The 25,178-nt window shown below is 35.1% G+C and overlaps 6 protein-coding genes and 1 long non-coding RNA gene across 10 annotated transcripts in view; 4 read left to right on the top strand and 3 right to left on the bottom strand.

Moving 5' to 3' along the window:
* The window catches only part of LOC111488275 (dnaJ protein ERDJ3B-like), a 4,076-nt gene extending 1,897 nt beyond the window's left edge, over positions 1-2,179 (bottom strand). The window contains exons 1-5 of one of the 2 annotated variants that reach the window (XM_023135975.1): positions 2,065-2,179; positions 1,918-2,027; positions 1,661-1,809; positions 1,439-1,571; positions 1,049-1,163 (exon numbers count right to left, since the gene is read on the bottom strand). In XM_023135975.1, the coding sequence (XP_022991743.1) occupies positions 1,049-1,163; positions 1,439-1,571; positions 1,661-1,809; positions 1,918-1,988 (468 nt within the window). In that variant the 5' untranslated portion in view covers positions 1,989-2,027; positions 2,065-2,179. Of the gene's footprint in view, positions 1-1,048; positions 1,164-1,438; positions 1,572-1,660; positions 1,810-1,917 lie in introns of both variants that reach the window. The other variant, XM_023135974.1, reaches the window with a different exon arrangement.
* On the top strand, positions 1,944-2,272 carry LOC111488276. Its single transcript, XR_002719187.1, has 2 exons — positions 1,944-2,006; positions 2,044-2,272. It is a non-coding gene; the product is annotated as an uncharacterized LOC111488276 (long non-coding RNA).
* A 731-nt stretch (positions 2,273-3,003) lies between these two features.
* Positions 3,004-6,857, top strand: LOC111488195 (probable protein disulfide-isomerase A6). Its single transcript, XM_023135866.1, has 11 exons — positions 3,004-3,231; positions 3,757-3,841; positions 4,156-4,253; positions 4,374-4,429; positions 4,889-5,006; positions 5,089-5,116; positions 5,200-5,291; positions 5,389-5,545; positions 5,619-5,746; positions 5,935-6,034; positions 6,611-6,857. The coding sequence occupies exons 1-11, from the start codon at positions 3,080-3,082 to the stop codon at positions 6,683-6,685; spliced, it is 1,089 nt and encodes a 362-aa protein (XP_022991634.1). The 5' UTR covers positions 3,004-3,079; the 3' UTR covers positions 6,686-6,857.
* A 1,755-nt stretch (positions 6,858-8,612) lies between these two features.
* Positions 8,613-15,239, top strand: LOC111488165 (CTP synthase). 3 transcript variants are annotated; one of them, XM_023135830.1, is made up of 23 exons: positions 8,613-8,920; positions 9,406-9,485; positions 9,614-9,700; positions 9,784-9,834; positions 9,942-10,059; positions 10,158-10,214; positions 10,374-10,438; positions 10,582-10,665; positions 10,995-11,045; positions 11,202-11,264; positions 11,456-11,502; positions 11,924-11,993; positions 12,077-12,139; positions 12,402-12,491; positions 12,578-12,616; positions 13,133-13,282; positions 13,393-13,470; positions 13,568-13,653; positions 13,984-14,032; positions 14,111-14,191; positions 14,352-14,445; positions 14,624-14,730; positions 14,855-15,239. In XM_023135830.1, the coding sequence occupies exons 1-22, from the start codon at positions 8,803-8,805 to the stop codon at positions 14,686-14,688; spliced, it is 1,686 nt and encodes a 561-aa protein (XP_022991598.1). In that variant the 5' UTR covers positions 8,613-8,802; the 3' UTR covers positions 14,689-14,730; positions 14,855-15,239. The 3 variants fall into 3 exon arrangements, with proteins under 3 accessions (XP_022991598.1, XP_022991599.1, XP_022991600.1); XM_023135831.1 differs by lacking the exon at positions 8,613-8,920 and having other exon boundaries at positions 9,405-9,480; XM_023135832.1 differs by lacking the exon at positions 8,613-8,920 and having other exon boundaries at positions 9,458-9,539.
* Positions 15,240-15,535: 296 nt separating this feature from the next.
* On the bottom strand, positions 15,536-16,054 carry LOC111488313. Its single transcript, XM_023136012.1, has one exon. It carries the CDS (start codon positions 16,052-16,054, stop codon positions 15,536-15,538), a length of 519 nt encoding a protein of 172 aa, XP_022991780.1.
* Positions 16,055-20,088: 4,034 nt separating this feature from the next.
* On the top strand, positions 20,089-21,022 carry LOC111488167. Its single transcript, XM_023135833.1, has one exon. The coding sequence runs from the start codon at positions 20,410-20,412 to the stop codon at positions 20,929-20,931; it is 522 nt and encodes a 173-aa protein (XP_022991601.1). The 5' UTR covers positions 20,089-20,409; the 3' UTR covers positions 20,932-21,022.
* Positions 21,023-21,091: 69 nt separating this feature from the next.
* LOC111488312 (zinc finger protein 6-like) lies at positions 21,092-21,592 on the bottom strand. Its single transcript, XM_023136010.1, has one exon. It carries the CDS (start codon positions 21,590-21,592, stop codon positions 21,092-21,094), a length of 501 nt encoding a protein of 166 aa, XP_022991778.1.
* Positions 21,593-25,178: the final 3,586 nt, after the last annotated feature.

Genomic DNA, 25,178 nt, shown 5'->3' with positions numbered 1-25,178 from the left:
AAAAAAAAAAAAAAAAAACATGGGATATCACCACTAGAATGGTAGAATGAAGCTACAGAAGTATGTTGGCCAATAGTCTTAAATTTTGAAATTGAAAAGGAAGATATGTGTTCGGTCGATCAAATCTGTTCTGAGGAATATGAAAGAGACAAAAGCCACATTGGTAGGTGTTGATAACTTTTGGGATGGGAGAGTGGCAAAGGTTTAATTGGTAAACGGCAGCCACAACTACTTCGTTTAAAGCACAGTTATGAAAATAGTTTCCTAATATATGACATTTTTCAACAGGAAATTTTTCATAATCAAATGAAATTACAAGGCAAAAAGTTCAGAGAGTGTATGGAATGACAACAATCCTCTCCAATAGATACAAATCAAGGAAAGAAAATTGAAAATGGCCAAAAGAATATGAAAACACAAGTCTCATCACACAAGTCCTACATCATTTTCCTCTCCTACAAAGACCCTGCCATTTTTTCCCTCCAACCAAACTTCCCATAAGATGGCTCTCAAGGCATTAAAAGCATAGTCTTTGATTTCTCCCTAAAGTAATGGCCACAAAAAACAAGCAAGGAAAAAGGCACGTCCTTCAAGGCATCTATACCCAACACATTCATGAAAATGCCAATAATTCTACTCCAAAGCTCCAGAGTGAAAAGGAAGCTTTGGAAAAGGAGATCCATTGTATCATTTATACATACGGAAGATTTGGCATTAACCCTAAAAGCACGACAACAGAGATCTGCGATAAATATCGATACAAAAATTTAATCAGGAATAGTGAGTTTATATTCGGCGATATGCTTAGCGAAAATAATAGTTGGAAGAAAGGCGTGGATAACAGTGTTTCTTCTAAATTCTATAACGGATATGAAGCCTTCTAACAGAAGAATCCATACAACAAATTTGGCCTTTCTTAGGCAAGAACTCCTTCGACATTATAGCCACTAGGGGAATTATTAAATCTTCTTTGGCTAGATTTTGAGATCATCTCTTCCTCCAATGGATATATTGAGCAATTATGTAAAATGCAATAGGGAAACCTTACCTTCAATGAACCACCCATGTAGAGATCTTCCAATGACGCATCCAATTCCACAACTACGTCGTCACCTTTAGGAATTTTCTCTTCCTCTTCCATACCACCTCCTCCGCCAAAAAACCTTCAAATTTTACAATGTCAATAATCAGTACTGGCACAAATTCTCAAATTGAAAACACCCAAAAGTTCAATCAAGAACACAAAATGGAAGTGCATATCTAAACTAAATTGGAGAAATCATAGATGGGAATATCATAGATCAACCACCATATAGGCATCTTTCACCAATAATGCGCTTCATTTAACAAAATAAACACAAGAAAACTGTAATGATTAAGCGAACCATGGCTAACTCATTAGAGAAAACTCAATATTGTAAAGAATGAATTAACTTACTGACTAAAAATATCCTGAATGTTCATCCCCATCCCTCCACCTCTACCTCCACTTGCAGCATGCTGTTTCAGACCCTCCTCTCCGTATCTATCATAAATGTTCCTCTTCTCTCCGTCGGCTAGAACCTCATAAGCTAAATCAAACAACCAAATTGATAAATCCTGAATCTGAAAAATAATGTCACAATCTTGAAAAGAAACATCAAAAGGAGGACAATATTACCATTGCTAATCTCCGAAAATCGTTTATTGGCTTCCTCGTTTCCCTGATTCTTATCAGGATGGTACTTCAGAGCGAGCTTCCTATACGCCCTTTTGATCTGCTCTTCTGACGCACCCTTCGGCACTTGCAGTATGTCGTAATAGCTCTTCCTGATTACCAAAAACAAGAAAAACCAGCACAAAGCGAGATGAAATAGCCATTGCAATGAAGCTACAAAGACGTGCAGGTTATGAGAATGTAGGGTCATTCAACAATACCCTGCAATGGCGGAAAGAACGTAGCAGAGGGCACAAACAACGAAGAAGAGTTTCGTTCTCCGATGCGCCATCGGGGAGAGTGACGAAGGGTGTAAGAAACACAAAGGGGGAAATGAAATGGTGTAGGTGTAAGAAACACAAAGGGGGGAAATGAAATGATCTCTCAAAGAAATTATTCAGAGTTCGTGGAATCGATCACAGATCAACAAGGCACATTACTGGATTTTTCACGAAGATCAAACGAACTTGCTTCTTGTCTCTGTCTCTCTCTCTGAATCCAAATCTTCGCTCTGGAATTCAGAGCCGGAGTCGCCGCCTGAACTTGGTCGTCGAGTCGATTCCACCGAAACAAAAATATGGCGAAGCTGAGGACCTTGCCCAGTCACTACGCTTAGCGACGTGTTCTTCTTACATACAGACCAATCAAATTCGAGCTTATTGAGTTTCAGCCAATCATATCTTGCCACGTTAGGCTGCCCTTTTTGCGATGGCCTATGGGGGGAATATTGCGCTCTTTTATTTATTATGAAAATTTTAACCAAAAAAAAAAAACTACGTGGAAATTGCTATTTTAGACCTTTATTAATTCTTTCATAGTGGTATTTAATAACCATTTTATTTATAAAAAATTTAATTTTAGACTTTCTTTTAATTTATTTTTTTAATAAAAAATACTATTCGGACATTTTTAGAAAATCTCATATATCTAATTTTTAAAATTTGTCTAGACCCCAAACCCAAAAGTAAATTGGGCCGGGGATCAGATGGGCTGAAGGCCCACGGTGTTTGATTTCAAGCCCAATCCCAAGCCCAATGAATTAAAAAAATAATCAAATTCCGAAAAAGCCACACCGGATCTCCACGTACTCCAACCTATCACAGTTCGCCACGTCAATATAACACGTCAATACTTAGAGTGAAAATCAAGTGGAAGATTCTCCATAATAAGAATCGTGTATCCTAAGCATCATCCAATTGCCTTGCGCCACCAGATCAAATCAACAGTCTATTGGAACATTGTAGGGTGAGAGAATAAGGCGAGTCCGCAGGGTAGAAATTCCGAGTCAAACTTTACCTGCTTTCAATCGGCCGCCCGATTTCCCGATATTTACAACATTTCGTTCCCATTTTTCATTCGAAGCTTTGTGAAGTGATCATAAAAATGGCGAAGCATCAGATCTGGTTCGCGTTTGCCGCACTGGCCTTATTTTTGTCTTCGGCAGTGGCCGACGATGTTGTAGTGTTGACGGAGGAAAACTTCGAGGACGAAGTCGGCCAAGATAGAGGAGCTCTGGTTGAGTTCTACGCTCCTTGGTAATCCGTCTTCTTGTGATTTGAAATTGAATAGTTTGTGCAATGTCTCGATTCTAAACTGGGACATTTATGTATTGTTCCTTGTGATTGGTTGGTTGTAGATCTGTATGTTACAGTTGGAAATTTGTAGGTAATCTCCTTGTCTGTTCTTGTTCTTTAGACGAGAATATAAAGTGGAATTACGAATGATCGATGGCGGAAATGCTCTTTTCTTATTTTTGTAACATTTTATATGTCTATGGAGGAGGTTGTCATATGTCGCGTCGGTCATATGCTGTGTTTGTAGCTTAGTTATCATGGCCTGGGCCAGATCTGTATGCTGTGTCTAGATTGATCCGCCCATTTTTTGAACTCACTTTTGCTGTAGTTCTTACTAAAAGAGAAGTAGTCATCGAAATTAATCACATTGGGGAGGTTTTCTCCTGCTTGTGGAATACCTGTAGGCATTGAGGGATATTTCCAATTGCTCGTAGTTTATCTCCCCGATCATATGAATACTGAAAGTTTACCCTATCGTTGTAATAGGTGTGGGCACTGTAAGAAGCTTGCGCCAGATTATGAAAAGCTTGGAAGCAGCTTTAAGAAAGCAAAATCTGTTTTGATCGGAAAGGTCAGTTCTTTACCGTGGTTCTGTATCAATTAAATTAATATTCGTTAGGTTATCTACATTATCTCCGTACTCTGTTTTTGTAATGATATTTTGTGGATATGATCTTTGATGCCCGCCGTGACTATTAGATTCTACAATTCGCCCCATCCACCACTCTTAAAAAAAAAAAAAAAAAAAATGTTCGCAAGCATTTTTTCTCAAAACTGCAGTTGTTTTCAAATGCTTTTGTTCTATTATTTACCCTTGTTACTCGAATGCTCTTCCTCAACTCGAAAACGAGAGTTAATATGGAAATTTTTAATCATATTGTGTAGGTCGACTGTGATGAGCACAAGGGCGTATGCAGTAAATATGGGGTCTCTGGGTACCCAACAATTCAATGGTTTCCCAAGGGATCGCTTGAACCGCAAAAGTAAGGAAAGCTATTTTGAAAATAGTAATGAGGAAGTTATTTCATAGCATGATATTTTTATCTGAAAACTGGTTGTTTATTATATTGATTATAAACTTCACTTATCAATCTCTTATACAGATATGAAGGTCCACGTACAGCTGAAGCCCTTGCCGAGTTTGTGAACAGTTTAGGAGGTAGTTGTTCATTCCTGTAAAATCATTTTTTTTAACGTGCTAAATTTTTGTAAACACCCAATTTGCGTTGTCTGATTTAAAGAATGTACTCCATTCTAACGCTTTTAATTCAGACTCCTTGCATTTCACTCTTGGCTTTATTGTTCTTGATGGGGACATATGAATAGCTACTAGGCATGCACAGTGCACCTTAATAGTTTGTGATCGTATAATGGGTAAAAACTCTTTCCGTCTCTTTTGCTAACCTATCCCCAAAGAACGTCTTACATATCATAAAGTTATTTAGATGCATTTTTAGCATTAACCCAATAAGTTTGTTTTCAGATTTAACTCTCTGTACAATAAATGTTGATCAAAGTTTCATGAAACTGTATCTAGGAAGACCCACCCCACTTATACTGATACTTTAGATGGTATAACTAATGGCCTTTGGTATTTCCCCGATTACTATTCTTCCAGGAACCAATGTGAAGATTGCATCAATTCCATCCATTGTGGTTGTGCTTTCACCAGATAATTTCAACGAGATTGTTTTAGATTCAAGCAAAGATGTGCTGGTTGAATTTTATGCACCCTGGTATCTAACCTTTTTTTTGTGTGTGTGTGTGTGTGTTATTTTAGTATGATTTTGAAGTATCTAATTAAACTCTACATCTCAGGTGTGGCCACTGCAAGAACCTTGCTCCAGTAAGTAGTTTTCTTCTTATGCTTCTGTTGGTAAATTATCATGAATAATAAACAATTTAATATCGTACTATATTTTCCCTCAGATTTATGAAAAGGTGGCTGCAGCATTTAAATTGGAAAGTGACGTCGTAATCGCTAACTTAGATGCTGACAAATACAAGGATTTAGCTGAAAAGTAAAGTTTACATGTATATTAATTTGCCATGGGGTTTGTCTTTTTAGTGTTTTCTCCAAGTTAATATTAAAGGGGTCGGTATCCAATTATACTACAGGTATGGCATTAGTGGTTTCCCTACATTAAAATTCTTCCCAAAAGGCAACAAAGATGGTGAAGACTACGATGGTGGCAGAGATGTTGGTGACTTTGTTAATTTCATCAACGAAAAGACCGGGACCAATCGTGACGTGAAGGGACAACTTACAGCCAATGTTAGCGAATGACGATGTTCAAATTTTATATTCTTGTTTAATGGTCTGCTCAAGTATGTGATTTTTTTTGTAGGCTGGTATAGTTGCTAGTTTAGATTCATTGGTGAAAGAGTTTGTAGCTGCTAGCAATGATGCAGAGAAAAAGAATGTTTATTCCAAGATGGAAGTAGAAGTTGGAAAGCTCAGCGGATCACCTGCAAAGTATACAATTCTTTATTTGATTTTAGCATTCAGTTTCTTAAGAACAGTAACATATAGTAATTCAATAAGCTTCAGATTGTTTGTAGCTTTCCATATTTCCTCTTATGAAAAAAAACTATGTTTCCAGGAATTAATTGCTGGATTATGTAGGAAGTATTGTCTCATAGTTGTTGATTGCTATTCTGCAGGTATGGGAAGATATACTTGAAATCTGCTAAAAAATGTCTGGAGAAAGGTGGTGATTATGCCAAGTCCGAGATCGAAAGGATCCAGCGCATACTCGAGAAGGTTAGTCTTTTAGACGTTTTCTTTTTAAATGAAATAGCAATGCTCTGTTTGGAGTTTTTGTTCCAAAAAAGCCAAGTAGCTAACTAATTACTTGAGCTCAACCGCACGTGAGGGGTTATTTTTTGGTTTCGTCCCGTCATTAATAACTTGATTATTTTGAGATAATAGTAGATAGAAACAACGCTCGTAAGAAGTCGTATTGAAATGAAGAAATATAGGCCTGCCTACCATCCACACCAGAATAAATGAGTTTTTCGAAAAAACCTACTAGTGGAGGACGACCACATAGGGCTAAAGAGAGCCAAAAGAGGATCTTTTGTGTATAATCCTGCATAATCTCGAATGTTATCAGTTCCCGACGTAGACCAAATGATAAGCAAAAGTTCCTAGATTCATGGTGATACAGCATATAAGTTATCATGCTTGCATATCCACCATTTGAGTCTTCAACAATTATTCCAATAATTACATATCCGATTTGACCTGTCGAGAGGTTCTTATTTGTTGCGGTTCGAGTTTCGTTGGAATGAAAGCTGACAACTTTGTTGCACTTCTTTTTGTTTCAATCAAATGCAGGCGGTAAGCCCAGCAAAAGCAGACGAGTTCACCTTGAAGAAAAACATTCTCTCAAGTTTTGTTCAATCTTCTTAATTTGGCGGCAATTAGTTGTGGAGTTCTTCATGGCCATACCGTTTTCCTGTTCCATTTATGAGTAGTAGGCATAGGTACATCATGTTCTTGAGATCTTTGTTTTACAAAAGAACTCCCACATGGCTTCTTGGGCTCTGAGTTTATTTAGTATTCTATTTTGTTTTCCTTCACATATCACTGCTTTATTTCTTTCCCTTTTTCTTATTTTCCTTTGAAAAACAGCTTTGGAAGTAATTTTATTAAAATACTTTTTTTAAGCAAATTAAATTAACATTACTCACAAACATACTCTAAAATTGAAATTTAAAATTATTTTGTATTTTTAAAAAATAATTCATCGACAATGACTAAAAACAAGAAAATAAATATATTATTTGCAACCACAAGAATCAATATTATAAATAATATAGAAATGAAAGAAGGTATAAAGTCTACTAAATTAAATATTATATGAAGAATCTTCTTAATTCTAATAGATACATTTTTTTATACGTTACAAAGTCAACACGAATAAGCTTTACAACATTGTGATTGATCCACATCCAAAAGGAACCTCTTCCTACCAAAAGCTAAAACTTGTCCCGTTACCTTATATTTATGGTCGGGAACTCATTTTTAAGACTGCTATAAATATTGATAATATTTGATATTTGTAATACGGGTCACTGCACTGAAATTTCAAAAATTTTCTCAAACTTACTAATATCCTTCCCCTAATTTTCTTTAAAACATGAGTATATTTGTCAACTCATATCATTTTATATAATTGTGCTCATAATCCTCTCATTTAAACATTTCTTTATTAAACTAATTAAGATTTAAACGTTTTTAGCAAACAAATTAGTGATTCGACTACTCTCACTTCGCGTTTAAATTATAGGTATGAAATATATTTAAAAAAAATCGGAAAAAATATGTATATATATGTACATATAAAGAAACCCTTTTCCATCAGAATATTTGATGATTTATTCTTCTGTGATAGATATAAATAGTCAAAGCCAAAAGGGTAAAGTGTTTATTCTGTTGAAAGGAGTGCCTTTCATTTTCAAGTTTATTGATTTTTTCTTTTAATACCAAAAGCTCTTCATTTTACGTACCACAATTCTTAACCCATTTCTTAAATTAATATTTTATGTATATAAAATAAAGGCTTCCGATTCTTCACCCAATTCTTCATTTTTATAATTATTATTTATAATATTAATTACATACCACCAAAATCAAGTTACTCTTTTATACCAAATTTAACCTCCAAACTTATCCACTAATACTCTTTACCATCCACTTTTTATTTTTTTAAAAGAAATATTTTCCCATTCCAATTTTAACCCAAACAGTTGAATTTGACTTTTATTGCTACGAGTTAGGTAGAAATTGCGTTTACGAGCGTCGTTCTACATTGTCTTTTCTATAATATTTCTCGCAATTTAATTGACGTAAGATCTCATATCAGTTGGAGAAGTAAACGAATCATTTTTTATAAGAGTGTAGAGACCTCTCCCTAACAGACACGCTTTAATACAGTGAAACTAACCGTAATACACCAAATTAAACAATATCTTTTAGCAGTAAGCTTTGACTGTTATGGTTGAGTTCAAACTTCTCAACAACCACCACGACCATCACTGCATTTAACGACGTTGGAGCTTGGATCTTCCTCGTACTAGTTATCGTTGGTGTCGACATTGAAGACGGAAGGAATACGCAAGGTCATTGTTTCGTGTAGGTCATACTTTCAAGAGTTACGGTTACGATCTTCGTAAAATGATTTAGTTAGTTATGAAATTGATATAATATTTGGTTTAGGGAATAAATTAAAATTAAAATGTAAAAGGATATTATTTAGAATTAAGAAAAATAATAAAAAACGAAAGGTTTTAGGGATAGGGTGAATATATAAAGCCCTGGAAGGAAGAAACGCATGCACTTAGATTGTTGAGAGAGTCCAGTCCAGACTGCGAGTCAAAACCCCTTTTTACTTCGGTCTCTCTTTCTAGGTTTAGTATAAAACCTGGTAACGAACAAAGCCGAACCTCCCACCTTCTTCTTCTTCACCCTCAAGCTTTCCCGCTCAGACATTAGCCGAAACTCTTTTTCCTCTCAATTTCTGCACAATGAAGTACGTTTTGGTCACCGGCGGCGTCGTCAGTGGACTCGGCAAAGGCGTCACCGCCAGCAGTATTGGCCTCGTCCTCAAAGCCTGTGGCCTGCGAGTCACCTCCATCAAAATCGGTTTTCCTCTCTTCTTCTTTTGCTTATTGTTTTCGTCAAACAACGATGTATTCTATGCACTGTTCTTGTGTTTTTCGCCTTTTGTTTTTTATTCTTGCTGCATTTTGTTCCCCGAACTGTACAATGTTGTCGCTTTTTATGAGTTTTTCCCTCTGTCAACTTGTTTGATTTATTGTGCATGTTTTGGATTCTGTTTATTTGATTTTTAGCGGTGTTCTTTTTCGGATTTTGGATTTTTTTTTTTTATATGCTTGTATTCTCTTAGACTGTGATTAGTTCATCACGGTGGCGTGTTGATGACGAGTCTTTGTCCTACTTTTGTTTAGCGGAAGTTTATTCTTGTCTTTCCGATCGTTTCTCAGTGGTCTGGTGATGGTCTGCATGTTCTCTTCAGATTATTAGTTCATTTAAAAAAATGATTATGGTTCGATTGCTTGCACGTGCCTGAGTTGGTCCTTAATGGTTTGTGGCGTTTGAATTTTCAGATCCGTACTTGAATATGGATGCCGGTACCATGTCTCCCTTCGAACATGGGGAAGTTTTTGTTCTTGATGATGGCGGTGAGGTAGCTTCCATTCCAGCCATTCAAAAATGACTCTGCGTTTCCTTTTGAGACATGGTGTAAAATTGTTTGAATATATTCTCCTTTCAGTTTCATTTGAGGCATGATTGTCTTTATATTTATTATTTCAGGTTGATCTAGACTTGGGAAACTATGAGCGTTTCCTAGATTTAACGTTGACAAGAGAGAACAATATTACGACAGGAAAAATATATCAGGTAATTGGAATAAGTTTTGTTCAAGTTCATACTTATGTATTGTACTAGCTTGCTCATTGATTCTATGTATGCAATTTTATCAGTCTGTTCTCGAGAAGGAACGAAGAGGTGATTACCTTGGGAAGACTGTTCAGGTGATGCTTCATATGTATCATGCTGCCAGTTTTCCTTGCACAGATGTTACTTTTTATCTTTCCAGACTAATTTCTTAGTATTATTTTTATAATATCATTGAATTTAGGTGGTTCCACACATCACAGATGCAATTAAAAATCGCATTGAGTCAGTAGCTACCATTCCTGTGGACGGCCAGGAGGGCCCTGCTGATGTTTGTGTGATAGAACTAGGAGGGACTGTAGGTAACTTATCAATTACATTAGTCTGAAACTTTTCCCTGGTACTATTTTCATAATGTATGCTTTGTTCCAAGAAATAAATTTTTTGTGGCCTTTTTAAGGTGACATTGAATCAATGCCATTCATCGAAGCTTTGCGACAACTATCCTTTTCAGTTGGTAAGATAACAATGCAAACATTTTTTCTATGTTTGATGAGCACTTGAGTCTAGTCATATATAACTCTTATGTGCACTAATGTTGATCAAGCTCTTAGAAACCATAGTTTATTTATTTATTCATTATTTACTATTTTATCATTTCACTTCTTATTGTTAGGCCCAGACAACTTCTGCCTTATCCATGTGAGCTTAGTACCAGTATTGGGTGTTGTTGGGGAGCAAGTAAGAATCTATCTTTTTTATACTGTGCAAATAGTTTGTATAAAGTTTATTCTCTGTTCTCTTATATCTAGTCTGGTTATAAATTTTCTGTCTCCATTTTATGATGAATGTAGTCCTCACTATCTATCTGTCTTAAAACACAGAAAACGAAGCCTACACAACACAGTGTTCGAGAACTGAGAGCTTTAGGCTTAACTCCACATCTGCTGGCATGCCGATCCGCTCAGGTACATTTTCTTTACCAACAAATGCAAATAATAAGAGGCTTCAAAATGCACCGGACTTTTCATTTGGTTACAACTTTGTTTTCTTCCTTTGGCATCATAGTATGAGTTCAGAATGATAACCTTGGTCCATTTTTTTTCTTGTACTGCAATATGTGCTATTTTGGTTATATGTTCTATGGTTTCATGTTGTGTTTGGCAGTAATTTTGTTGAACCATCCCCAATTGCATTGTTATTTTTATTAAATGACTTAAATTTTGGCCTTCATATTCATTAAAATGGTTTTGATATTTCAAGGTGTGGTAAGGTTTTTGTTTTGGATTATATGTAGCCTATACTGGACAACACGAAGGAGAAGCTTTCACAGTTTTGCCATGTTCCAGTGAGTTGTTAATTGAGATTTTAAATTTTTGATGGAATTGTCTTTTCATTATTGATTACTAATTTTTGCCTTTTTTTTTTTTTTTTTTTTTTTTTTTTTTTTTTTTTTTTTTTTTTTTTTTTTTTTTTTTTTTTTTTTTTTTTTTTGTCTTTTCAGGCTGGTAACATTCTCAATATCCATGATGTCCCAAACATCTGGCACGTTCCACTTTTGCTTAGGGTAGGTGTTAAACTATATACATGCATGCACATGAATATGCACGCTCACATGCATATGTTTGTATTTATGTATGTGCGCATCTATGGATATGTATATGTATCTTATGTGATTATGTTTTTCTGTCGTTTTTGGCTTAGTTGCATCTTGTTGGAAATTATACTTACAGTTTCTTGGGTTTGTATTTGTCACAGAACCAGAATGCTCATCATTCAATTCTTAAACAACTTGACTTGCTCAGGTAGTTTCCGAATCATTTTCATAGAAATCTGATAATACTTCTTCAAATTGAGACTTTAGAAAACAAATCACAAGGACTTTATTCTTCCTAAGAATTCAATTTGTCACTTTTAGAAACTACCCATTGTTGCATATAGATTACTCATTGAATTTTCTTATAAAAAACTACAAAGCTTGGTTTATTTTTTATGAAGTTGGCCTCGCCTAACTTATTGATGCCCTTTATGTGTCTTGGGAAACTTATTGCCTTAAAATGTATTTTTCCCTTTAAAGACATTACATGTGTTACATAGCTTAGGAGAAAAAATAATAACGCTCAAAAATAAAATGTTAAGAAAAGTTGTTTAGGAAATCTGGATACGTATAAGCAGCCTAAAGTGTGACTTGATTATTTATGCTAATAGCCATGTATGTTGTCCCAGGATTGCTGCTGCTCCTGATTTGCGTGACTGGACAAATATGGCTGCAACCCATGATAATATCACAAATTCAGTTAGTCTACTTTATGCTGTAATTTAGATACGTCTATATGATTTTTGTGAACTCTAAGATAATTAATATTTTGGCTCTTTTAGGTGAAAATTGCGATGGTAGGAAAGTACGTTGGTTTGACAGATTCATACCTTTCTGTTGTGAAGGTGCTATTTTAGTACTTCCTCAAAGAATTCAACTACTCTTATTTCCACATGCATGGTTGTGGGGCTCTTGTAGTATATGTTTTCAAAACTTATTATACATACATGCATAGATTATTCAAGCATTTATTCAATCCTGCACATTTTAACTGCAAATTGAGTATTGTTTCATTATTAGAGAGTTACGTTAATTTCTAGCTAGAAATAATATGAAAAAAGTTAATTGCTTTTGTATGACCTGTTGGGATCTAAACTTATTTTGCAGGCCCTTCTTCATGCATGCATTGCATGTTCTTTGAAGCCATCAATAGATTGGATTGCGGCTACTGATCTTGAGGATGAAAGTTCCAAATCGGTATTTTTTTTTTTGTACATGGAATCACAAATGCCTTCTATTAGCCCATAATTCCATCATTTAAATAATGAACTGTTCTTTTGTAGACACCGGAAGCACATGCTACTGCATGGGAGACTCTGAGGGTATGCTTTTCCTGGAACCTTTTTTTGGGCTTAAAAATTATGATTGTGTTGCTTTTTTTTTTTTTTTTTTTTTTTTTTTTTTTTTTCCCTTTTTTTGAACTTTGCACACTTGGTATATAGCAACTCTTGGGACATTTTCATGTTTTATGTATTTAGTGTTTTTTCTTGCATAATCTCACTTATCCTGCTTTTGTTGGCATACATGTGAACTATAATTTAACTTCATTGGTGGTGGTGGGATTTCTTTTTTGTCGTTCAAATTTCTCCAGCAGTCTATTCAGTTGATGGAATGGTTATAAGGTTCGAAACATTGTGGTCCCTTAATACACCATATTTGTGTTAATCGATGTGTTTGTATTATGTAATTTTCAGTAATTGCGGTTTTGAAATTGGAATGTTGAAAGTACTACAATTTTCATGTTAGTATATTTAAGAGATGGACAAAGGGGGAGGGTTTATTATGGCTTTTGGTTTAAAGCCTTTCCGATCCTTTCTTGATAAACCTATTTTTTTCAGAAAGCATCGTGTGTCTTGGTTCCTGGAGGATTTGGAGATCGGGGTGTGAAAGGTATGATATTAGCTGCAAAGTATGCCAGAGAAAACAAAGTTCCATACTTTGGGATTTGCTTGGGCATGCAGATATCTGTAATTGAGTTTGCTAGAAATGTAAGTGATATTTTTTTTTCAATAGCCAAACTTCAATTTTTTTTTTAATATTGTATTTATCTTATTTCTGTTGTTGCGATCTCCATCCTAATATGTTTGCTTTCTTTTAGGTTTTGGGTTGGGAAAAGGCAAACAGTACAGAGTTTGACGATGGGACACCAAATCCTGTTGTTATTTTCATGCCTGAGGTGCTGATTTCTTTAAGACAATTTGTATGTTGCTTACTGTTAAGCTACTTCTAAATGTAATCTGTTAGGACTTGTTTCCCTCTGTGTTCATGTGTAGGGTTCAAAGACCCATATGGGAAGTACTATGAGATTAGGATCTCGAAGAACACTATTCCAGACTGCTGACTGTATTACTTCAAGGGTGTATGTGTTCTTATTCTTTTATCACATTTAAATGCTTAATGACAATTTCAGTTCGCCCTAGTATTACTTGTTGGAGAAACTATATTGGAAGTACCTGAACTATATTGGTAGTTGTATTGAGTTCACCCTTGTAACTACTTTTGATGCTCGTGTACCCCTTCAATATATTTTGCCATTTAATTTTATATATTGCACGTGGGTCTCTTTAAGCCAATAGCACTAAGAGGTTGGTTTGGTTATGGTCCCAATTCAATCCCAAGTGTATATCTTTTGTACTTAAGTATTTCGTTGTAGCATTTATCCTGCCCCTAACTCTTTCGGGATTGATAGGTATCATAACTCACAATATGTGGATGAACGGCATCGGCATAGATATGAGGTAGGTTTTTAAAGTTTATCTGGCTGCGAAGTTTGAAACTTGGGAAGGTTTGACACGAGTAAAATCATTATTTTGCAGGTAAATCCAGAGTTCATCGGGACATTTGAAGAAGCTGGCCTGAAATTTGTTGGGAAGGATGAGACTGGAAATCGAATGGAGGTAGGTTCCCATTTGTGAGATGTGCTAGTTTTCGCTCATCGTCAGGTGTTGAATGATGTCATTCCTGCACCGGCAATTTCATGGCATTAGGTGCTAGGCCATTACTGGTCTGTATCAATACTTAAATCAATGAGATCTTATGCATCTCTTTTTTCTCCAGATTTTAGAGCTTCCAAGCCATCCATTCTATGTGGGTGTACAATTTCATCCAGAATTTAAATCTCGGCCCAGGAGGCCGTCGCCTGTCTTTCTAGGTAAAATCAGTTCTAAAATTCCGCATACCCTGTTTTCTCTGTTTCCCATTAAAATGTATAAGAGAACTACCACTACAAGCACAGTGACATGCCTAATAACATTTTCAATGCTTCAAGTGCTATTTTAATGTATTTTCCCTCTCTTTTAATATTAACTTTTATAACTCTACTTTTGAAGGTTTTATACTGGCGGCAACGGGGCAGTTGGACTTATATCTTGAAAAGCAACAAAATGGAAGTTGATGCATAATTTATCACTAGTTATTCCTACTACATTCTTTCAAGGTAAACCAACTTCTTATGAGTATTAAGTTTATATTTCCTTTTGTCCACTGGCAGAAACAAAAAATGTGACCCATTTTTCTGTTATGGTAAAAATTTCCCCTTCTGATACACTTGTCTTTTTCAGAAAAGGAACTCGATTCTTTTTGCTGGGTTAAATGTGTACTATGAGGATGAACTCCAATATGAGGTGTTTTATGCAAGTAGCTGTCCGGTTTAAAGTAGTCGTATCAAAGACTATACAAGTAATTGTAGTGGGATACAGAAGATTGTGTTCTTCTCAATTATAGCGTTTTGACATCCTCCGAGTTGGCACGAGCTTAATTTTCCGGTGAAGTGTTTTTGGTTTTTTTTTTTTTTTTTCTTTTGTTCTTTGCACCCCCAACACAATTTAGCTCTCTAGCATACAAGTATCTTGATTTAAGTGTAGTATGGACGAGACAAACATGTGGAAAACTGAAAAAGGGATTGTATTTATACTATTTATCAAGTAGAACTTCGTTTAGGTTTAATCCTTTTTGTATCGTTCCCGTCTTGATCGATCGATTGCATTCTAAATTAGTGCATTCTTTGAATTGGTGATACTTGGGGAAACATGCCAGAAGCCAGTTTTTGGCTATATTATTTTTGTCTTTTCAAGTACAGTTTCGGTGGTTTTAGAGTTTGATCTGTATACATTTTTGTTATGCCTTGAATTGTAGACTTAAACAGAGAAAAAAAAAAGAACACCCAAGAACTGTAACGAATGAATCTTATTGTATGCATATTTATAAAAACAACTTCAAAATTCATAAGCAAAACTCTAGTTTCAATGATTTTTATCATATTGTGAAAATGAAATCTGTCTTTGCATTTTCATTTGCTCATAGAACTCAGCTATGAACTTCTCAGCTCTCAAATCAATCCCATTTTCTTCCACTTCTTCTTCATCCTCTTGTTCCTCCCCACCCTCATATCCCGAACTCCTCTGCTCGCTATCCTGGCTATAAACTTCACTACCATCATCGTCACTGTCACAGTCGTCTTCAAACTCGTATTCAAAATCAACTGTCTCTGGAGTAATGCAGGGTAAGTGGAATCGCATGGAGGTAGGACGATGCATCCTTATGTGGAAAACAGGCGTTTCGTCGAAGGAAAGCTCATGATCACCGTAATGTAGGTGGCCACGGGGCGTTGAGTGACCGAGGGTCTTTATAAACTTGGGGACAAGGCGAAGGTGATCCATGAGAAACCTCCGCTTGAAAACACCACCTTTTCTAGCCCATATGATGGCTAGACGAAGAAAGTTCCATGCTCTACGACCCACATTGCTGTTTTTCCTTGGCATTTTGAAGAAGAACAGAATAAAAACGAGAGAGGTTTCAGGTTTTGATCGATTTTTAGTTGGAGGAGTTTTAGATTTGTGTTTGGTGGAAAAAGAAGGCGAAATGATTTATTTATACGAAACATGGAAATTTTGTACGCGTCGAACGGGGTTTTGTGGGCGGTGGCGTCTGGTGGGGGAACACGGCTGTACGCGCTATAAACCAACCTGGATACATATTATTTTTTTTATATATATATATATATTTATTCATATTCTAGGCTAAATTGCTATTTTACCCGTGTTTTTCTTCCATTACAAGTTTAGTCTCTTAATTTTAAAGTTTGCATCGATAGTCCTTCCACTTTTGTCTAATTAATTTTTAACCAAATCAAATGGAACTTTAAATCCTCAATTTTATGTACAGTATGTTAGATGAAGACAACTTTCTCCAATAGAGAATGATCCTGAGTTTATAATCTAGGAATACTATCTCCATTAGTATGAAACATTTTGAGAAACCCCAAAACAAACTCGTGTTCATCTAACACAGTAGACGATCGAATCTAAAAAAATTTAAAATCTAAATTTATAACTATTGAAAATACAAGGAAGGATAGACATTTAACGTATTTTTTGTTTCGAACACAAATAACTAATGCATTTTCGTTTGTCAAGGGGTATAAACATTGTAAATTGAATTAAATAAAATCATCAACCAATTAAATATTGTTTAATTTATGAAATGCTTGAAAAATTTGTATGAGATGTAGCTGTTGGGAGTTTATATAACTTCTTCTATATAGACAATCAATTCAAGAAATCTATTTATTAATTTAATTTGTAAGTTTCTGATTTAAGAAGTTAATTGGGATTTTTAGGCCTAGTTTGAGTTTTTAAAATAATTGTTGTCAATTATATTTTTAAAAATATAAAAGCTGTATTAAAAAGAAAATTAGGTTAAAATGTTTGATAAATTAATATTAAATTGTTGTAAATAATCCATATTACTAAACAATAAAAATTGTTATTTTTATAAAAAAAAAAAAAAAAACACCAAAAATTACCTTGGAAGGTAAGTTTTGTTTATTTGATTTCCCCCTTCTTCCTTGAAGAATGCTAAAATTAATCTTGAAAAAAAAGAAAATCATTTAGTAAAAGTATGTATTTTCACCCTTAAATTAGAAGTAATTACCACAAAAATTTAATTTTTAGTTTTTTATCTATTTAAAAAAATTATAGATTTATTAGATTCAAAAAAATTAATATTTTCAATTTATGGAACAAAAATTTATTTTTATGTTTAATAGATGAGTTAATTTTTATTAAATAAAATATAAAAAAATTTGGCTGCCAATCACAAATTTAAAATTGAGAAATAAATATATAATTTAATATTTAAAAAATGAATGAATAATAAAAGTTAATTAGACATTTAATAAATATAAAAAATTTGAAAAGAAATAGTGTATGATTAGACAGCCAACTGATGCCTCCAGCTGTGTTTTGAGCTAAATCCAATTCAAATCTAAATATAGCCGTTTGAACCCACATCCATGTTTCCTCCTATTTTTTAATATATATAAAATATATTTCACCACGACACTCAAATAAATAAGAGATATATAATTAAATTCAACATTAATAAAAACTTTAAATAATTAAAAATTTATATATATATTTTATTTTGAATAATTTCATATTAACCGAATTCGTGTTAAAATATTTTTTTGAATGGTTAAATAAATTTGAAAAACAAAAACTATTACTCTTTAATTTTTATTTTAATATAGAAAAAAAAAGTAAATTTAAAAATTATTTATATAAAATATTTATTTAATTAAACATCAAAACCGTGTTCTGGAAGCTCTTCTCACTCTCAATTATTGTGATTCAAAATCTCTGTATTTTTTTTTTTTAATTTTAAATAAATTTCTCAATTTCCAATAATTACCCATTTTAAGCGGAAAATATTTGGTTTTTCTAAAAAATTTAAAAAATTGAAGAGTTGACCAACTAAGGTCAAACCAAAGAAAACAGCCGATTTGTTGTTCATTACGCGACTTGGCTGTCACTCAGATCCATAATTTTTGTCTCTCTTATCATTAATTAATCTAAATTTCATAAAATTATATATATTTTTGAATTTTATTTCTTTTAAAATATCTATTTTAGCTCTTTTAATTTATCCTTCATATATAATTAAGATGGGTAAATATATTATACCACAAATTTTTATTTTTAATATTAATGTACGGCGAGAAATGGAAACATGTTATATTTTTTATTAGACATTTAACCGTTTAGACGTCTTGAAAATCATTAAAATTATCAATAAATTTTTTTTTATAAATTTTTTTTATTTATTTACTGCGTTAATATTTTTTTGAAAATTGACGTGGGTCTACTCATATTAAAAAATATTTAAAAGATAAAATTAAAAGTATAGAAATTTCTAAGAAACTTATCTAGAACTTACCTGTTTTGGTAAGAAATTAATTTTGTAGTTTTGTTAGAACATTTATTGAAAAATTGAGACTATATTTAATAAATATAAATATAATTTTTAGATAGAAAAGTTGTAGAGAAGAACGAACCATTTTTATAAGGATGTTGAAAATTTTTCATAGTAGATGCGCTTTAAAAACGTGAGGCTGATCTATTAACGATGAGTTTGAGCTATTATATGTAGTATTAGAGTCAGAAATTGGGTGATGTGCCATCGAGAATGCTGGGCCTTTAAGGGGGTGAATTGTGAGATCGTTTGATCGGTTAGTGATGGGCTTGAGCTGTTACATATGGTATTAGAGTTAGACATTGGGTGGTATGCCAACGAAAATGTTGGGTCCCTATGGAGATGGATTGTGAGATCGCATATTAGTTAGAGAGGGGAATGAACTATTTCTTATAAGGGTGTGGATACCTTTTTCTAATAGACGCGTTTTAAAATTGTAAAACTGACAATGGTACGTAACGAGCTAAAACAAATAATATCTGTTAGTGGGGTCGTGGTATGCAAATTTTGAAAGGAAGGAAGTTTGTGGGAGTGAAGTTGGGGAGAATGGGCCATGTCTAAGGCTGGCATACACTTGTGACCAAACTGCAAATGGGTTTGAAAGATTCAAAAGAAGCAATAGAAAACACTTCAAAATCCAGCTTTCGTTCTTATTTTGAGGACAAAACCAACCATAATACCATCATGAAATGCCACAACACTAACTTTTTAGGTTAACCCATCCATCACCTTAGCCTAACACCCACCTCCATTCTCTATTCATACAATAACTTAGGTGAATTATATTAATATTTAATCATGATTTAAAGCTCGAGCTTACTTCGAATGAATCGTCTATAGAACCTCATCATTTTTCGACCCGTTTAACATCTAGAATTGGTGTTAAAAGAGTTTTGAGTATGAGAGCTATCACGAAAATCTCTACGTTCTCAATTTCAAGATTTAGAGCTATTCCTTTTATATTGCTGGAAAATTCCATTTCTTGAGTTAAATCTCATTGGTATGAAATGATTTCCGAAAATGAAAGGAAACCCACTTGATCAATATGAAAAATATGCGCTAAAAAAAACGTCCCACTCCTTTTCACCAAGTGTTCGAGTTTAGTTAAGAAAAGGTAGTTGTACTCTTAACTTTTCCTTTTCTTCCACCCTACCTCTCCTTGTGGCCTAAGCGAGCTACTTTGTGGCACACGCATGTGTCACAGTGCGGGCAAGCGTGTTAAGATGAGTGTCTCGGACGACTTTCTTTAAATGAGTTTTTCAAGGACAGTACCGGACAACACGGGTGTGCCGGTATTGCGCCCCAACCCATGTGTCGGAGGTTGATATATGCACCCGTCATCCAATACATTATCCATAAATGACATGACATGGGCACGGGAGGTCCAATGTCTTGATAGAATCGGGATGAATGAGTATTCAAGATGTTCATATGCAATGTTGCATTGAGAGATCTTGACTCCGAGCAGAGGGAATGTCGAGCCAAATGACTTAGTCCAGTACATGTAAGGTTATGAGATCGTCGTATAGCAATAATTGCAAGCAATTCATGTTTTGGGAATGACAAAACTTGTGAGCATTGCTTATCTATACATACTTTAATGGAAAAAGAAGCCTAAGTTTTGGTTGAATTTAGCCCAAATAATTAGGGCACTAAGACCTGCCCTCCATCAACCTTGCATCCCCTAAATATAAGCCTTTCCAAAATTTAAACATAAATAGCCGTGGCCGCCCGCCACCTTTCTTTATAAAACTAACCATTTCCCCTCCTCCTCCTCCTCCTGTAATTTAACTTCTTCTTCGCCTTCCATCCCGGAGCGCCCTCCGACCACCTTCTTCCTTCCTCGCTCGTTCCCAAACCTTATATGGACCTAAAATCCCAACCCATCTCCAACTCCGGCCAGACCAAGAAGAAAAGTAATCGAGCCATGCAAATTTTCAAGCTTTCCCTCTTCATGCTCCGTCGTCGATCGAAGAAATCAAATGCGTCGGTCGACATGGGTTCCGATAAAGGCTTGTGGCAGCGGCTGTTGGCCTCCATTCGCCCTCTCCACATCCAAGACAACGAATCGCCTCCAACCATAGTCCACACATCGTTGGCTCCAAAACCGATAGAAGTTTACGAGGAGTCACCAATACCATTGTCATCATCGCCATCCTCGTCGTTTTCATCGTTGACATTGTTTTCTTGTACGTCGATGTCGTCTTCTTTTTGCACAAGACAACATGCCTCTGAACCCAACCTTCAAGAACTCGACCACGATAGCGAAAGCGACAATGATGTAAACACCATTGACGGAGGCGACAAAATGATCGATGCAAAGGCGGACGAGTTCATAGCGCAATTCTACGAACAAATGAGGCGTCAACAAAATGGGTTTGCATGAGAGATGGAGTGTGCATGGCTCTTCAATTATTTTATCTTTTTGTTATTTATTTAGAAGAATTAATTTAAAATTCCTCATAATTTATGAAAGAAAAAAATGAATTTTGGAATTAAATTGGTGTAATTAAATAAGCTAATTCCCATTAAATTGTGATTAATGTTCATAAAGTTAATTTAAGATGAAGATCAACAGCACCCACATGATTTGGTAATCCCTTTTCACCATCCAATTTACACCCTGAAGATTCCATTTTTCCGAACATCCACCGCCCTGATGACGCCGATACGCCGCCGTACGCCGCCGTAAAGTACTCGTTGCGGCTCCGAGGCAGAATTCTAGAATCACCACTACTGCCAATGTTGGCCGGGTAAACGTTGGTGTAAAGCGGCGGCGGTCGGAGTGCGTGGAAATAAAGGGCGCGTTTGGCCCTTTGGCGCTCTCTCTTGTGGGCATTCTGGTGGCCACCGAGGGCCTGCGAGTTGGCAAATACTCGGCGGCAGAATTGACAGCGGAACTTTCTGTCGTCGTCGGAGTTGATATCGCCGCCACTCCCTTCGGGGGTTTCCGGTTGAACGCCGTTGTGCTCGACGAGTGGGAACCCGAATAGCTTGAGAATGGACATTTTATTGGACGGAGCAATATTGTTTTGGTGTGTTCCCATGTTCGTCTCGCTCATGTAGGCTACATTTATAGGTTTTTTTTTTTTTTTTTTTTTTTCAAATTGGAGATTTGAAGAAATTTGCGTGTTAGGGCTTCTGAAATTGGAGATATGATGCAATTACTCTACTTACGCTGTAGAGGACTCCTCGTTCGGCGCTAAGGCGGACTTGGCGGAGGAAGGGGAGATTATGGTAGTTGGCGGTGGAGATGCGGCCTCCGCGTGGGTTGAACACATCGGCGCGCTCAGAACGACCGATGTTGTGCTTCAATCGGAGTGTGCATATGGTTTCTTCGAAGCCATTTTCCGATTCTGATTCGATGTATCTTCCTCTTGATCTCTCCTGTTCATCTCTCTCTGGCAGAAGCACGTCGAAATCTTCATCGACTTGCACGATTCTGTCCCTCTCGTCGTCTTCTCCCTTCAGCCGNGGTTTTTTTTTTTTTTTTTTTTTTTCAAATATAATTCTCGGGAAATCTCTTAGAGATTCGTGTCTTTTTGAGACAAAATTCATATGATATACATTATTGTGTTTGCATGGTAGCTTGTTACGTATCGTCATCAGCCTCACGGTTGTAAAACGTGTATGATAAGAAGAACTTTCTACACTTTTATAATGAATGCTTCATTCTCATCTCTAATCGATGTGGGGTCTCACAATCCACCCCCTTAAGGGTTTAGCGTCCTCGCTGACATACTGCTCGTTACGTATCATCATCAGCCTTCTATGTTAAGGAGATGTTTCCGCACTCTTATAATCAATGTTTCATTCCCATCTCTAATCGATGTGGGGTCTCACAATCCACTCATTTGAGGGCCCAACGTCCCTCGCTGGCACACTGCTCGATACCCTAACTCTAATACCATATGTAGTCCTAGTCCACCATATATTGTTCGTCAATGAATCAAAATCTCATTTTTATGATATGATTGTTTAACAGTTGATGAGACCTTTTGTGGACTATAAATTGTATAAGAATCTTTGCATACTCTTCTCTTCTATCCTCAGCCTTTAATTAATATTTTTATTTAATTTATTAATTTGAACCAAACTTAATATTCAAATAATATAATTTTAATTTTAAGAAGAAAATTCGTAGTGGAAGGAGAGTTGAATTTTTGCAACAATATTCGTATCAAACAGAAGATGGACAAAGATCTAAATGAAGGATATCTTTTAAGATATGTGTCCATCAAATCTCGAGGTCATAAAAGGAGGACGGATCGGATCGGATCGAATCAACTCTTATTATTTTTTGGAATTTCAATCATTTATAGAAATTATTTACTAAAATAATTATCACGTAATCATAATGAAATGAAATATGATTAGATTAATGTTGTTAGATTTTGATTAGATTAAGGATAGAATTACGGGACGATATGTGTTTATGTGTCGTTTTGTAATTGGATGATTGAGTTGAGATGTCGGCATGTTTGTTTTTTTTTCTTTTTTCTTAAAAACCGAGATAAAAAATGAAAAATAAAATTGGTTCAATTTTGTTTTGGAAACTATAATTGTCGTGTCAGTTGGAATCGGTCCAAAAAAAACTTGCAATTATTTTGAAGACTAAAGATATTTGACGATTATAATAGATGTTATTATGTGTTATGGTTTTAATTATTAATGGAACACGTAGAATAAGTAAGATTTTTTAAAATCATTAAAAAAATGAACAACTTGACGAGCGACCTAACCCTAAAAACAGAGAGTTGGGTTATGAACCCTACTCGGGTCATTTTGAATCGGTCCAAAAAAAACTTTCAATCCAACCCATATAGACCTCTATAACGTTAATGCATTTACATAAGCTATGTAAATTGATTGTGTCGCATATGGATATTAAGTGGAACGACTATCAGATACTAAATACAACATTTTTGAAAAATGAATTTAACTATAACACCTACCCGAACGAAAAAAATTATATATCTATTAGAGGTTACAAACAAATGAAAGTGTTCGTGTTTATCTTAAGAGTACTTAAAGTGTTAGTGACGTACAATCTGTCTTTTAGCTATGTTTGTTGAATCAAGTTGATTTAACGATGTTTGTACCAACTTTTTCTTACACTCGTAGTTATAATTGTCGTGTCATTTCACTTTCGTAATAGTCACCCCACTTGAACGGTTACTATTTGATCAATACTTTATAAAACTTGAAAATCAAGCAAAAATAAATAAATAAATAAATAAATATATATATATATAGTGTAACACTTACAAAATTATTGCACGAACTGTTGGTCCCCTGCCAGTGTCATGATGGCGTCAAATCCATCATTCCCTTGCGCTGATTGGACTAAAATTATTTGAGTGGGCTGTGGTGGGCCTGGCCCATTATCACTAGGCCCACTAAACCCAAAAGAAAAAAAAGGTTTGATAGATTGATGGATGGATGGAATGAGAGATTGTGATCAAATTCAAGTACACCCAATAGGCCCCTCTTCTTTATTTCTCCACTTTCAACTATTACTATTTTGATGTATTTCACTTTCTTTTTCAAACCCGTGTCGTTCGTTCGTTCGTCTCGTATGTTATTTTGCATCATCCGCTCTTGTTTTAGATACCTTAACGTGTTAATGCAGATGTAAGAATATTTCGACTTGGTCTAGAAGTTTACTTAGGTCTAACGAGTGGTTTTGCATGAATAAAAGCTTTTTTGTTCTTTTTTGGTTTTAAAGAATGTCTCGTAATAACTTAGAACGATATGTAACAGCTCAAGCCTACTGCTAATAGATATTGTCTACTCTTTGATCTATTATGTCAGTCTCACAATTTTAAAACGTGTCTATTAGGAAAAAGTTTTCACGCTCTTACAATGAATGTTTTGTTCCCTTCTTCAATTGATGTGGGACCTCACATGGTACGATGGTGTTACGATCCCAATTTCATTCCAGATCACCACTCCATAACGTTCCAAGTCTCGGTTTTTTTTTTATTTTTTTTTGGGGAATCGTGAGGAAAGAAAAGCCTATAATTTTGCGACAAGTTATGTGGAGATGCACAATCTTGGTACTAAAGATTTGTCTGCCTCTCCTTACAAACGACAATCTAACAAAGTGTGTATAGGTGGATGCCTTCACTTTTTTTCTATAGCCTTCCCTTTCACTAACCAATGATACCACTTGTGGGGGACACCCCCACCCCTCGTTTTTTACACTGTAGCAGTCATAATGTATTATTAAACGTAAGAGAAATTGAATATCGATAATAAAACAACGAAACCCATAATAGAAGTTGGGTAGCAGTTGCATATGCTTTTCCCTATTGATGAATCTCGAACCACTCGAATTAGGAGGTTGGTTACCCATCTCTCCCATGGACCTTATGATTTGTCATGCGACCCTCCTAGACGCACCTAAAACAAACACATTTTTGTCGGTGTTAAACATCGAGCCAGATAGGATCGACAAAGATTGTTGCTTCCTGATTTTGTAAACTTGATTTTTAAAAACGACATTTTAAAAAAATAATTCAATAACATTATGATTTAAAAAAAGAAGGGCAAGAATTTCAAAGCTAGGGAATCTTTTGGAAGAGACAATTATGGGAAGAAAAGGATGGAAGTGATTAATTTAATTAAGCA

The sequence above is a fragment of the Cucurbita maxima genome, unplaced genomic scaffold (assembly GCF_002738345.1).
Source record: "Cucurbita maxima cultivar Rimu unplaced genomic scaffold, Cmax_1.0 Cma_Scf00013, whole genome shotgun sequence".
NCBI classification, from domain to species: Eukaryota; Viridiplantae; Streptophyta; class Magnoliopsida; order Cucurbitales; family Cucurbitaceae; genus Cucurbita; species Cucurbita maxima.
Note: the sequence above shows the minus strand (reverse complement) of the source record. Positions and strands in the feature narration are given on the sequence as shown.